The 15,413-nt window shown below is 37.6% G+C and overlaps 1 protein-coding gene across 6 annotated transcripts in view; it reads left to right on the top strand.

Annotated features, from left to right (window-relative positions):
- Positions 1-15,413, top strand: part of RGS7 (regulator of G protein signaling 7) — a 510,082-nt gene that overhangs the window by 467,583 nt on the left and 27,086 nt on the right. For all 6 annotated transcript variants that reach the window (XM_036070634.2, XM_036070633.2, XM_036070635.2 and 3 more), the window contains 5 exons: positions 2,167-2,241; positions 9,780-9,878; positions 11,089-11,150; positions 12,104-12,214; positions 13,471-13,596. In XM_036070634.2, coding sequence (XP_035926527.1) covers positions 2,167-2,241; positions 9,780-9,878; positions 11,089-11,150; positions 12,104-12,214; positions 13,471-13,596 — 473 coding nt within the window. The remainder of the gene's footprint in view (positions 1-2,166; positions 2,242-9,779; positions 9,879-11,088; positions 11,151-12,103; positions 12,215-13,470; positions 13,597-15,413) is intronic.

The following is a 15,413-nucleotide window of genomic DNA, read 5'->3' on the forward strand; positions in this document are numbered from 1 at the left end:
GGATCAAATTTGCTCAAATACTAAAAATATATATATTTATCTGCCATGTTGGTGAGAAACAAGAGGATGTGCATAATAATGGATATATGAAATGTTCGTTGCATAATGCCCAGGCCAACTTCTCTCCAGTCCTGTGCTCCCACATTGTGCTGATTGACATTTTATTATGCTTATTATATTAGAAGATTATAATTCATCCTTGTATTTTACCATTTGTCACAAGATCTGGCAATTAGATGCAGAAATAAATATTTCTGAATAAATAATAAATCGTCTCTTTTTCTCCAGCTCCTGGAAGGACATGCCTTCCCTTTTTCCTCTATATCATATCCTCATTATTCCTACCTCTTAACATATAGAAGAAGATCTCTATGATCTGTCTTGCCATGCTTGGCTCTTGATGAATCAGTAAGAGCTTAAAGAATTTCAGTGCTTCGCCTTCCTAATGGACTGAGGCTTACATGTGGAAGGTTGCAAGGATATGGAAATCTAATAGGAAATGAAGACACTTTAATATTGCTTTAATATTTTCAAAACATTATTTTGTTACATCTAGATCAATGGTTGTGAATCCTGACTGTATATCAAAATCACTAGGGGTCTTTTAAAAAATACTCATGCGACAATGAGCCACAGAAAAATTAAATCAGAATATCAGATATTGATCAGTCTGATGCTGGGGTAGCTAAAGTGAGTTGCTCAGTGTCAGTTAGTAAATCCAGGTGGGTGCTCTTCCTGCTATACTGCCAAGCAGACTATGGTGCTGAACCAGCTATTTCCATATAGATTGCAAACCAAATTTGTGATTTATTTAACACTTTAGTGCAGTGTGTGTGTGTGTGTGTTTATGTGTTTGTGGTATATATATTTCACATGCAACATATGTAGGGGAAAAAATCAAGAAAAAAGGCTTTGCTTGCTTACTTCTTTATCCCTTACACTGTTATGGTGGAGTTTTGCCCCAATGGCCGTGCTATCAGGACAGGTTGGTTTAAGAAAATGCCCCATGTCCTCATTATACAGAGAGTGAACCCCCTTGCCTGCCAGTGAGTGTAGAGAACAGCTTATTTCTGGAATCACACCAGTGCTGCCTTTTTGCCCCTACCCCTCCCACAACATCCCAACTGCACAAAAGTCTTTTTCCACATTCACGGTTTCTCTGGAGTTGCTTTCAGGTATATCTGATGTTTTAATGATCTTGCAATCTGTGGGAAAAAAAAAACAGAGAAACTGAGTGGAGTTGTACAACATAATACTTTTGACTAGTACCAGAGATCCCTATATCTGGTACCAAAACTTGAAAGTTGGTGAAACACAATCCATATAAACACTTCCTTCCAATTACTTCTAAAGACTAAGTGATATCTAAGGACCTTTGCAGATATAAGGTCTCCTGTATTCTGGAATCTCCTTTCTTCTCTTTTTCCTGATTCATCATCTCTCCTACCACCTCTCTCCTCCCTCTCCCTCCTCCGCATCTCTTTCTCCTCCCCTTCTCCTCACCCCACCCTCTCTCTCTTTTCTTCCTCCTTCCCTCTCCTCCTCCAAATACAAAGGAAGCTTTACAGCTCTCTGTTTCTGTGCAACAGAACAATAAATCTGGCAAAATGATACTCTTGAGGTTGTCAGAGAACCAGTAGCAGGCTGCCCACACTCCCATTCTGTGTATGGAAAACAAATATTCCCAGTACCCCGATTTCATGAATCACTGTAAAAAAAATTCATTCTGGGATTTGAGCTAGGTCAACAGATTGTAATTTTCCAACTTGGGAAGCAAATAGCTTTAATAACAGTGTCACCTCACATAGAGAGACACTTTGAGCAGGGCTGTGTGCGGGTACCAGCTGGGCTATGATCCACTTGATCTTTGGACACCCTTGCTCTGAATCTGTTGGCTTAGCAACTACTAATGTCAACACCCACTTTCACAGGCAAGGCCCATGCATTTCTTTTCCCTGTTTTTCTGGAAGTGACTTGAGAATGTTATCTGAAGTCCTTCTTATGCAAGGAGTGAGAGTATAATATATTTTTTTACTGGCTCTGCTGAGAGGGTGGCTGTGGCCATTTAGAAAGAGTTGCCAGGGACCTGAAAGGCAAGTCATTAATGCATGGATCAAAAACTTCACCCTCAAAGATTCCTTTGTCTCTCTGTTTTTCCATTTTCAGCCTGGTTGTGTAAATACCACTGAAGTGGACATTAAGAAGTCATCCAGAATGAGAAACCCACACAAAACACGGAAGGTAATATCCATGTTTGCTGTGCTGATCTTGGTATGGGTTGCACTGTTTGGAGGACATCAGTCAAAAACCTTTTGCCCACTTCCTGGAGTATCTTCTAGCATCTTCCTTGCTTTTCCTTGTTCCTTGGCTAGAAGAAAATCTGGCAGCTCAAACCCTGGTCTTCTGTCAGTCCATCTGTCCTGAGGAAGTACTCCTATCGTGGTTCTCCAGCACACACAGGTCCCAGGGCATGCAGGGGGCTGTGATGGGGGGCAAGGATGCTGAGGGCACCTCCTCTCTCCATCTAAAGGAAGGATCATCAGCAGAGAAAGTCTTCTCTTTCAGAGCCCATGGGATGAGGAAACACAGATGGAGATTATCTGAGAAAAAGTGATATTGATGAGAGAAGGGCATTTTTAGAGAAAATTATGAAGGGAAAAGGGACGTCATAAAGACATATAACTACAGAGTTTGTATGAGGATCCCCTTTTAACACCAGAATTTTGTGAAACAACCATAAGATAGTGGTTGTATGTTTGTTCGGTGTCTGTTATGTGAGAGAATACGTAACAAACAAACAAAAAGCTATCCAGAATTCAGTGACATTTTAAATAATCTCTTGAAAATACACAGCAATAGTACCTCCATATTTTTTAAAGTAGCACATACACACAGAAAGCATTTTTATTCATTCCATGAAAAACACTTGATGCACATAAGAATTTCTGAGCTGAGGACACAGACAAAGGTTGGCACCACTGGATTAAAGCATTCCACAAAGCTCAAGACCTTCCTTTTCATGGCTTTTTCCTTATGTAGAATTAGGGTTTTCCAATAGGCACTAAACTTTTTTTTTTTGTAGTCTTATTTCTTGTTGTCTTTTTCTTCCATCCTTAGAAATATAAACATCATGAGGCCCCAATATGATCCAAGTACCTTTTCTTTCTTTTAAGGCAGTTTACCTTGATGTCAGGATAAAGAAGCCATAGGAAAAGTGCCACAAAACCCACTCAGGTGCAGTGCTCCAGAGCTTTTGCCCCTAGGAGCTCTCTGAGAGAAAGAGGCAAAGCCAGACCAAACCAGGCTTGTTGGCCCTGCTCTCCTGTGACTGGCCTCATGCAGTTCCTTCCCTCCTCTATGCACAGCACAGCCTCAGGGCACTGGGGACTGGTTTTGTGCTGTGGAACAGCATTCAGAGCTGCAATCATCTCTCTAAAAAGCACATTCAGCCACCCATCACTACTTCTGAATTTTGAAGAATTACTTTTCATAATACCTTACTTTGTGTCAAGCTTTCCCAACAGACACCAACTGAGATATGCTCTGACTCAGAAGAGAAAGCATGTGGATGGACAGATAGGACTTAAAGATAAGAAAGCCATCATTTACACTGTGTTCTTAATGCTACATGGTATTGATGTCTTACCAGCGCTACACATGACATTGTGCTTTTTGAAAACTTGAAAAGCGTTAATTGGTAATGCTGTGCTTCACATACTATCAGCTCTCACTTAGTGATGGGAAAATACCAGGCCTAGCAAGGTGAAATGCTATAGAGCTGGAATCACTGAGCTCTAACTGTCTCAGTTGTGGTCTAATTTCCTGTGAATTGATAATGGTAGAACTGCAGGGCCTAACTGCAGAGCTCCATAACCTGAAATTACCAGAGAAAAACAAAAATTCTGAAGAATGCTACAGCAAGTAGCATGTATGCCTTTGTCTTCAACAATTGGAGAATGCTGATTTTTTTTTCACTTTTTTATATATATATATATATATATATATAGCATCTCAGAGTCAGAAGTGTTGAATTTGCTAGAATCTTCACAAATCATGTTATTTTACATAGAAAGTTATAGGACTCTAAGTCACGTACTGATTTGTCTTATAGAATTATGACCACTGCTACATTAGCTCATATTTGGTTAGTAACTGGAATGACCCATTCAGTCAGATTTAACAAGTCTCTACTTTATGCCAGGTATGTACTGCTTTTTAGATATTCGATGGTAAATGGAGCAGGCATGACCTTGTTCCCACAGCTCATGGTCTAATGAGAGTGCACACAGTGAAGAAGCAAACAAATGTCTATACATCTATAACCATGTAATTGTGTTAAGTGGTATGTATTAGTCTGCTCAAGCAACCATAACAAAATGCCACAACCTGGGTGGCTTACATAATGGAAATTCATTTACGCACAGTTCTGGAAACTAGAAGTCCCAGATCAAGTTGGGTTTTTGGTGAGAGCTCTCTTCCTGACTTGTAGACAGCTGCCTTCTTGCTGTGTCCTCACATGGCAGAGATAGAGCTCGGGTGTCTGTCCGTCTTGTAAGGACACCAGCTCCATGGGATTAGGATCCTACCCCATGACTTCCTTTAACCTTGATTACCTCCTCATAGACACCATCTCCATATATAGTCACATTGGAGATTAGGATTCCAACATGAATTTCAGAGGGATGCAACTCAGTCCATAACATGTTATCAAGGGAATTTGAATGATTTGGGATTCTAAATCACCACACCATTTTATTACAAAAAATACACGGCAAACAACAAACTGTCCCACCACCCTCTGAAGTTTTCACAGTTCTGTCCTTGTGGAGGGGGTAATTCTGTGGGATTGCAAGCCTTAGACAGAAATGGCAGAGGCCAGCCTATCACCTTGGAAACTGTCTTTGCCTTCCACAGCTAATCCGACTATGTCCTTTGCTCATTGTCAGGTGACCACCCTCTGTTTTAAACTTTTGCTGGTAAGAAAGTGGAACCCCTGGATTGTAATTCATTTTTGCAAACAGATGCTACCCTTGGCAAAGAGAACTGCTGTTCATTTCTTTGGCAGTCAGCTGTAATAATATTTCTCATGATGATATATCATAACAAGAATAAAGGACCCAGTAAATCCTTAAAGCAGTAATCCATTACATGTACCTAAAGAATATCAAGGATTGGAATGTTTATCAAACATATGAAGAGAAGGCTTAGAAGAACATCTGATTGGAGATATTTTTAAGTATTTAGGATCAGTCAGTTTCTAAATCTATCTTTACTAAAATACAAAGAAGTAGGTGGAATGTATTTCCTTACATTTCTATGAAGGAATGGTAATGTAGCATAGCCAGAAAGAAACCAGCCTAATCTAGGCAAATTTTAAGGGCCACTGTGTACCTGATTTTCTTCAGTCTGTTTCTAAAACTTTAATTATAATAGGTCAGGCTGTGTATCAGTCAGGGTTCCCCAAAGGGTGCAGGAGAGAAAGACGGAGACAGAGCGAGGGAGAGAGAGAGAGAAAGATTTATTTTAAGAAATTGTCTCAGTTGTAGAGGTTTGCCAAGCCCCAAACCTGACGAGGTAGGCCAGTGGCTAGAGTCCCAGGGAAGAAATGCCATCTGCTGACAGAATTCCCACTTGCTTGGAGGAAATCTTTGTGTTCTGTCCAGGCTTTCAGCTGATTGTATGAGGTCCACCCACATTATGGAGGGCCATTGGCTTTATTCAAAGTCTGCTGATTTACATTTTAATTTATTCAAAAACATCCTCAAAGAAGTATCCAGAATAATGTTTGATCAAATATCTGAGCACTGTGGCCCAGCCAGCTTGACACATAAAATTAACCATCACAGGATGAATCCTTCTATATGACAATAGCTAGAGGGGCCCTAGGACAACACAAAACCTGAGGAAAATGAAAAAAGCATTTGTATGTACATGACTAACCCCACATGTTGGACTGCTTCCTATAACTTCAGGACCCATATTTCAAAACAACAGTAAGATGTTTCTTGTCTCGTTACTTTTCTTTTTTCTGTCATCTTCATTTAGGCATTAAGACACTTCATATTTTAGGTAATAGCTAATGTGCACATTCTGGAGGAACAGTTAGGAAATTCATGATTAAATGTCTAGTTTTCCTGCTTTTAATGCAGTGGCTGTTTATACATAAAACTGTTTATACAGAAAAAATTGGCATTTCCTCACTTGTATATTCATAATGTGGAATTTTAATTTTAACAGAAGAAACTACTCATACCTTAGGGTAACACAAAAGGGTTTTAAGTAAGAAGTACAGTCAAGTGGCAGGCAACAAACATTCTGCTCAAAATAGCAAAAAGCAGGGTATATTCTAAACCCTTGGGAGTTGGTGGGGCAGAGTTAGCCCCCAGGGGTGACGGACCCAGGGACTCATCAGGGTTCTCGCTCACTCTCCCATGCCCTCTTTTCTCTGCCCTCTTTGTGCACTGGTTTCCTCCACACACCAGCAGATGTGGTCCCAATCCATTGTCTGGTGGAGCTAAACAATCCAGAAGAAAGAGAAAGATCCCCTCCCTCCACCATCAGTTGGAAAAACCCCAGAGATTTCACTCCACATAGAAAGGCATAAAAGCTTCCTGTACTCTTTAGTTTCAGTTTTAAAGCACCCCCCCTCCCCACCGCCTGCCAAAGATAAAAGTAGGAGAGCATTTTCTTAGACTTCTTCTAAGGTGTGAAGGGAAATCACATATGAACGGGTTTATGTAGAAAGTCAGATCTGTTTCATTTTATGAATAACTTACCCAGTATTCATTTGGATGGTACCCTATGTGAAAAAAGCTTGTTCAGCCACCCTGGATTTAAATAAATGGGTATATTCATCAAGTCAAAGCATCTTGATTGGTAACTAGCTTTGCTAACAACTCAAAATGGATCCCAATTGGTTAATTTTATTTCCCCCCATTGAGACAATTTCATGTCCTTTCCTCTCCAGCCCTACCTGTTGCTAGCTCTACTCCACCCACTCTAGGCCAATATTTTAATATAGTTCCTTTTTCTAAAAAAAATGAAAACCTTTTACATTTCAAATGATCCTCAGAACTTGTCTGCCAAAATAGGATCAACTTCCTACCTCCTTTGTCCCTAAAATAAGCCCTGTACATAAAACTTCATTATTCATGGCCATTTTCACTGTAGCCAAGAATCAAAGTTAAAAGCTATCACTGGTCCCCAGAAAATGAAAGCCATTCTGACTGATGAAAGAGAGAACTCCTGATGTTTACCTGCATGAAACGGAAACTCCATAGTAACCTCAGAGCCCAGAGCTGGTAGCGAGGCTGCTGGAGGGCTGCTTTAAACACCACCTCCCAGGGATTTGGTTCTTAATGGAACTTCCTGAGCCTATGTGCTATGCATGCATACGGAAACAATCATAGAAATGCAGAGGCAGAAGATAGTTTATAGATCAGTGTACTTCCATGACACCATAAAATGCAGTATTTTTCTAGCAGTCTTTTTAATTATTTTTAATCTTAACCAAAAAACTTACTGTTAAAACAGTCAGCTTTCATCAAAAACTAATGATGTAATGTATGGTGATTAACATAACATAAAAAAAAAAAACAGCTTTCTTACCTTATAAGCATTATTTACTTGAGTATAGATTCTTATTAAGGACTTTAAGTAATTAAACTAAGGTAAACAAGAATGCAGTGTTCAAGCCTTAGAGTCTTTTTATTTTCTTTATCATAAATTAATGTAGTACAACTGAAAAATTGTAGACATTGGAAAATGTCTACATTTATTGTCTATGATTATTGAATAACTGGTGATCTTTCACTTGCCTAATTTTTAAAAATCAACCTCACCAGTTACTTCAGAGTTCAAAGTTCAGATATGACTGTTAGTAGTTCACATAGGCCTTTTCTGTTTCTTTGGTGGAAATTAAGTCTCCTTGTACTTCAGGCCCTATGCTCCTGTTATTATCTTCTTTCATAACACTTATCACAGTTTTAATCGTGTGTTTATTTGTGTGATTATTTGTGTAACATGCTTCCCTCCACTAAGTTGTGAGTTCCAGTGGAGGAGAAAACGTATCTATCTTTGTTTACTTCTATATCCCTAATGCTCAGCATTATATCCAGCATATAGTAGGTGTTCAGTAAATGTTGAATGATTAAATGAAAGAAAGAACAGAGAAAATTTAAGCCATTCGGTTCAGTCCTATTAATAATTAATTCACAGCATATGTGCTGCTCGTTTGAAATTGTTGCCTGGTGATAGAACCTGAGTTCCCAGAGGTTCAGGTGAGGTCAAGAGAGGGCAGATTGAAAGACTTACCAAAGATAGTCTAAAATGGATGATTCAGGTAAGTTAAAGCCAAGTCAAAATCTACTGAAGAAAGCCTAAGAGCAAAGTAATGGGGAATTACAAGGGAAAAACCAAGTCCATCCAGAGGGTCCAGGTATAAAACCAACAGGTGAACATTAAGAAAAGATAGAGTCTGAGTGAAAACAGGTTCAGAACAAAACACATTTGAATTTAGAGATATTGGTGAGGTTGGTGATGAGCCTGAAAATTGGCTCAGTTAAGCATCTGGATCCTACCCTCTTCTGATTTTAAGAGTTTCTTCCAAAACTATCTGGTAACTTTAATTTTGTGGGCTCATGAAGTTTTATTATGTCCTTACCTTTCATCCTCATGTCCAAAGAAACAGTGCTCCATATCTCATATTAAATCCTTTATTTTAAAATAATAATTCTTTGATATTAAAGAAAAAGTTATTTGGCTTCTCCCTTGGGTTGACATGTGAGATGTCTCACCCTCAGTTGAAGATTTTTTGTCTTTTTAAGGTCTCCAGATCTTTATTTGTACTTACTAAGCAATAGGTCTTTTCTTTTTTAAGATTTTATTTATTTGAGAGAGAGAGGGAGAAAGGAGAGAATGAGCAGGGGGAGGGGCAGAGGGAGAAGCAGACTTGCTGCTGAGCAGGGAGTCTAACTCGGGTCTCAGAGCTCAATTCCAGGACCTGGGATTATGACCCAAGCTGAAGGCAGACACTTACCAGACTGAGCCAACCAGCCCCCCCATAATAGGTCTTTCTCAAAAAAGAATATTCCTAAGTAGTAGGTTTGACCTTTTGACAAAATACAAAAGAAGCACTGGGGCATCAAGAATTCCAAAGTGAAAACTTTGGGATCACTGATGTTTGCAAAAGGCACCCAATGGCCACGGAATGGCAAGGCCAGTACGGTGAGGTAAACAACCAAATGCTGAGATGGGAAAGTTGGAGCACTCTGGGGTGTCTTTGATCACACTAGCCGAGACTAAATCAATAATGGAATTGTTAACCTCGTCTCTCTCCTCAGTATTCCATTCTGTAAAACTCAAATTATTTTCATTTTCTTTTGGCTTATTAAATTTTTATTCTATTCTATATCCACCCCTGTTTTATTCTGAAATCAACACTTATTAAATGTTATATAGTGTTGTTGTTCCCCAACTTAGTACTCTCAGTCCACCCCCAAATCTTATTATCAGACTTACCATGTTCTTTCCATATAATCAATTATTCTGTCAAAGTTAATAATCTAACCACATATTTTTTCAAAGAGCTGTGCTTTTATTTTATATTCATATGATATTTATGATAGCAGTGCCTTCGAATTTTAATAAGAAGCTTCATCAAATATGCAGCAAAACTTTGAGTTACCTTGCTGAATATGTAACACAAAATTACCTTTTAGAAAGTCTGTGACTATAAATGGTATTTTGTCCTAATATATTTCTTTTTTACTTTAATATAGTCTGTCTATGGTTTACAAAATGACATTAGAAGTCACAGTCCTACCCACACACCCACACCAGAAACGAAACCTCCAACAGAAGATGAGTTACAACAACAGGTGGGTCAGTCTATAAAATGACCTGCTGACGGTTTACAGAGTAGTAGCTATGAAGACTACATGTCAATGTTAATGGGAGGGTTTTTTAGAAGGTTATTTGTATGGTTGACTGTTTCATAGAGAAGAGTTGCAGTTAAAAGGTAGTGAAATCATTTAATTTTAAGATATGTAGTCACCTGGAAATATATCACTATATGCAGATGGTTTCCAGATCTCTTCACTCTTTAATTCCCCAAATCCTGTGTCCTCTAACCAATTTTTAAAAAGGATGTACACTGCCGTTTAGGTGCCTCCATTTCAAGAGTTATTTCGTACTCTGGAGCTCTTCTTGAAGAAGGAGAAGACAAGAAGCTGGTGACGTTGAGTCACGTGTTTTATGTATCCAGTCTTGTGACATGATCTTCACAGAGTGCTTTTTCTTATTCTCCTGGTACCGCTCTCCATAAGCCTCTCGAAGTTCTCCCTCATTAACACTGGTGTACAGTTATGGTATACGTCATGTCTTGTTTCACTAATTGATCAATAGTTTTGCCTCCAAGCAATATTTCAAAGCAAACACCGGTGTCTCTTATATCAAATAATAGTGAAATCTCTTGATTAGCTTGGTCATGGGGCATTTTCCCCTTTTTATTCTTTTCCCCTAATATGTTATTGTGATATGGTTTATCAATAGTGTAATAATACTTTTTCTAGTATATTTATAATCACAGTGAATGGAAAGTAATTTAGAGAGTTTTAAAGTTTTCCATATATTATTAGGTCCATGTGTTTGTCCTGAAATGTTGATAAAATTATTCCCAAAACACGTATCATTGATGCTTTCTTGGGCTAGTACTAGGAAGTAGGATTTACTTTGAAATTATAGTACAAATAACACACACGTTTATTTTCTGAATTTAATATTGGGGGGTGATTCTGATTTGGTTATTCACTATGAATAAATGTTTACAATCTCTAGAACATTTTAAAAATAAAGTTACATTTTGTTAAAGCATGCAGAATGTTCAAATTCATTGCTGTTCTAAAGTGATATTGGCTATGTTTATATTCAAACACTTTAATTTTCAGAGCTGTCTCATTTGATTTTTCAGACTTTTGAAATTTTACTTAGAACATATTCTTATTTAGAATTGCCCAGTCTATCAGAATTTAGAGTTGAAAATTATGAGAATGTCACTACTTATTTAACTACTTCTTTAACTCTTTTCAGATTAAATATTGGCAAATACAGTTAGATAGACATCGGTTAAAAATGTCAAAAGTTGCTGATAGGTAAGTATTTCAAGATGCCCCTATAAATAAAAAAAATTCATGTGACAGTTAAATGCACTAAAAATGGAATCCTGTGAGAAATGTTATTTTGTTTTTCCATTTTGCACATAGAAAACTTCCAAAGAACTCCTCTGTTATAGTTTAAATGACAGAATGATCATTACTATCTTCAATCTGTAGAGATCCAATCCTGTGCAACCAGAATCAGATATAGAAGACAATTCCAAGGAGTTGAATTTTTCACTCCTGCTGAGAGAAATGAAGCTTTCAATTTATCAAGTTACTTTTTGGCAACTTAGGGCCTCTCTGTAAATTCATCTTAACATTCACACTTTTCAGTTACTGCATGACTTCAGAATTTGAATTAAACACAGATTTTAGATATTTTCATTTATTCATTTAAATCTGTTATTAATGGCACGTGTGTTCTTTACTTTGGAGCATTGTCAAATCCTACCTCTCCAACTTCTTTCCTCTCCGCTCCATCTTTTTCTTTTCTTTCTTTTTTTGAATACAGATTTTTTAAGAAATGTTAGTGCTTTGCCCTTTACCTAACTCCTGTAAATACTTTTGACAAAAATTCCCTTTTAACCCGTTCTCCAAGTTGGCTAAAATCAATTCAGCTGTGGGTGGACTGGTTGACTAAAGATTGGAACTGACTTTTAGCACTGCTTTTTACACACTGATGCCTTCCATTTTGCTTCATTTGAATGGAGGGGTGTTGCCTCACTAGGATTGGGCATGGGTAGACATGGACTCCTTAGCCACATTTACCTTCCAAGATGCACAAGTTGATGCGTGTAAGTTACTGAAACATAAAAACTGCCATTAGATTTTACTCTATAAGCAAGCAATTCCTTGGCCAGACCTTTTTATATTGTATTCCTTACTTTGGGCTGGGTATAACCTCAGCCAGAAAAACTAAGGAAAATGAAAATGTTTTTTCTCTCTAGTCTGTTAAGTTACACGGAACAATATTTAGAATATGACCCGTTTCTTGTGCCACCTGACCCTTCTAACCCATGGCTGTCTGATGATACTACTTTCTGGGAACTCGAAGCAAGGTATATGACATTTTCTCTTCTCTTCAAGTATTTCACTTATTTCAGGGTTTAGTTGAAATAGGAAGAATTCTATAGCTGATAATTGTAAGGTCAGTTTTACTCTGTGTCTCTATTAGCTCATGATACAAAGTTCTCATTCAAGGTAATGGTTTTTGAACCTTAGATACTTGCATTTGTGTTCAGATTTGCGTTTCCGGAGGACTGGCACAAAATTAGAGGGACAAGAGTTTCAGAATAGACTATTCAGAGTTGAGATCTTCAGTTTTGAAATTTAGTGCATTGCTTTAGCTTCTTTGAAAATCCACAGGGCCGCATTCATTTTGCGGTATTCAAGCAAAATGAATGCTAAATCCATACTTATTTAAGCCCAATACAAGTATGCCTTTATAAATTCAATTTTAAAACAAAATGAACTTACCATAAACACTCTAAGAGAATCTGACAAGAGAACTGACTTCTTAAGAAAACCAAAGCACAATTTAAGACTTCCTGGTTTCCTTCCTGAGAAGGGAAGACTTAGATCACTGATCTTGACAGTCATGAAAAGAGCAGCGCCTCTTACTTTACAGAGTGAGGATTTTGTACTTAGTGGCACTTCACTAAACTGTGTTTATGGACCTTTTCTTTCCTTTACCCCCATCCAGTGTTCTTAAATGTTTGACAAGTGCAAACTCTTCATCCATAAGTTCTAGATTTTATAGATGAGGAATTTGGGCCCCAGAATGTTGTGACTCAGCTAGGATTAGGTTACACATTTCATCAACAGCAGACTCATAACCAGAATTGAGGCCTTTTGGTTCCCAATGCATTTTCCCCCAGTACAACATGCTACCTCAAGACTGCATTGTATACTGGCTAAGAAATGAGCTTTGAGGTCAAAATGTCTAGAATATTGCCCCTTATTATCTCTCAGACATTGGCAAGTTATAACTCTCTTTGTGCCTTGATTTCTTCATCTATATAGTGAGAACATAACAGTACCTATCTCATAAAGTTGCAGGAAAATATCTAAAAGAGAGAATCCATCTAGAGCACTAAGCACCTAATGCTCAATAAACATTAGACACCACTGTTAATGCCTAACATATGCCTCAATATAATTTCATGCAAAACCATCAGTCACAGATATTTTTTTCTGAAAGATATGTTAAAGATGGGAACTTCCCCAGTATATGTGATTCTGAAGGGAAATGTAATCACAGAAGATAGAATTGGTAATGAAAGGAATATATTTGGCTTTGTTTTATCTCCTAAAGCAAAGAACCAAGCCAGCAGAGGGTAAAACGATGGGGTTTTGGCATGGATGAAGCACTGAAAGACCCAGTTGGGAGAGAACAGTTCCTTAAATTTCTAGAGTCAGAATTCAGCTCAGAAAATTTAAGGTAAGACACACTGTTTGTATCTTATTCTATGTCAGAGAGACTTACTGTAATATGTCTGGTTATTTTGCACTAAATAGATCAGTTACTCTCTAACCAACATGATGATGATATGAACCCATTGAATTTCTGCCTCTTGATGAGAGGGAAAAAAGCTAAAAAAAGGCAAAGCCTGTCCAGGATTATGAATCCCTTATAATGGTTTATTTTTACACTATCTCTTGATCTTTTAAGTATATAAATTTGATGCATTTGAAATGGACTCCGTAAAGAAGTGTAATACTTGGACTAATGTTTGGCAAATGAGGAATGGCCAATAATATTTATGCAGTTAAATTATTATTTATCAATATTAGTCTTCTTTGCATATTGCTTCCTAAGTAAGGTCTAGGAAAAGAGATTTGGGTGCCTATGAAAAATAACTTGAAACAAAACTATGGGGCAGCTCATTCACTTTGCACATTTAAATGCAGCCTCAGGGCAGTTGAGATCCATACCACACTGAGCTGTTAGTAGAAAAGGGGTGTGCATTCCACCCATCTGTTGTGAACATCATCCTTACATATTTTTGAAATTTTTTGAACTTAAGAGGCACCTGGAAATTGAATTTTTAAATGTGAGACACTGCAATAGATTTTAGTGACTCTGTTTAAGATCATTGAAGTGAGTGATAACTTTCCACTACATAAAAATGTTTTTCCATGAACTCTTTCATTCATTATTCTTTTGAAACATGATACCCTAATTTACTTTCCCATGACTTATGCAGTCCTGTGAAATTCATTTACAGAAAGGTCTCAGCATTCATTTATTTTCATTGGAACACTACATACAGCTCTAGGCATTGTCACATTCTTTTCAGATGATTTAACAGATACCAATACCAAACCATTCAGAAATAATGTAGAACTTTGACAGATGTCCTATGGTTTAAGCAAGATAACCACAGACGGAACCTGGAGGAATGTTATTATATATGTGTGCTTGTCATGAATTGTTGGGATGTAGCTTCCTATTCTTTCAAGTTTATGGAAACCCTTTTTGACAGGGTTATTACAAGATCTACAGTTGCTAAGGATTCTTTTTTACATTGAGGCCACATCATCAATTATTGAGTATAAGAATGCATTAAAAAACAGAGCAGAGATAAAGAATATTTTTTAGCCTTTTAGAGGATGAGGAGGTAGAATTTCCTCTAATTCTCTAAGTTTTTAAATAAGTGCTGACATCCTTGGTATCATGATGAAGAAATAAACAAGTAATAAGCCTCACCAGGGTCACCTAACCAAATAAAAATGATTCTAGTGGTGGATACAGAGAAGAAAAGAGATCACAGCACAAAATGGTGGTTATTTAGATCGGAAAAGTATAGACGGATAGTTAACCCAGAGCTGGAGGTCAGCAAAGGCATCACAGGGGAAATGGCTTTAGGCTATGACCTGGATGTCAAGAGATAACCAGGCCAAAATTCCACCTCCCCATCCACTAAAATGGGCAAAGGAAAGAGTATGTGCAAACTCTGTTTCAAGGATGAATTGAATGACTGCTGATGCCTTGGTTCAAACCTTAACCATTTCTTAACCTCAATAATTCTATGCCATGCTAGTTTTCGAGCTAAGTCATTTTGTATAAGAAATATGACATATTTTATATGTACATTATATTATAATTATATCCACTACTGCTGTAAGTATGCCATGCTATATTTTGTGTTTACTATTTCTGATTATCACACACCTAAGCATCACACCAAAAATGAAGTGTAAACATTCTTGCCCCATTTTCAGATAAGCAAAATATGTCTGGGGGGAGGTAATCAT

The sequence above is a fragment of the Halichoerus grypus genome, chromosome 7 (genome assembly GCF_964656455.1).
Source record: "Halichoerus grypus chromosome 7, mHalGry1.hap1.1, whole genome shotgun sequence".
Taxonomy (NCBI): Eukaryota; Metazoa; Chordata; class Mammalia; order Carnivora; family Phocidae; genus Halichoerus; species Halichoerus grypus.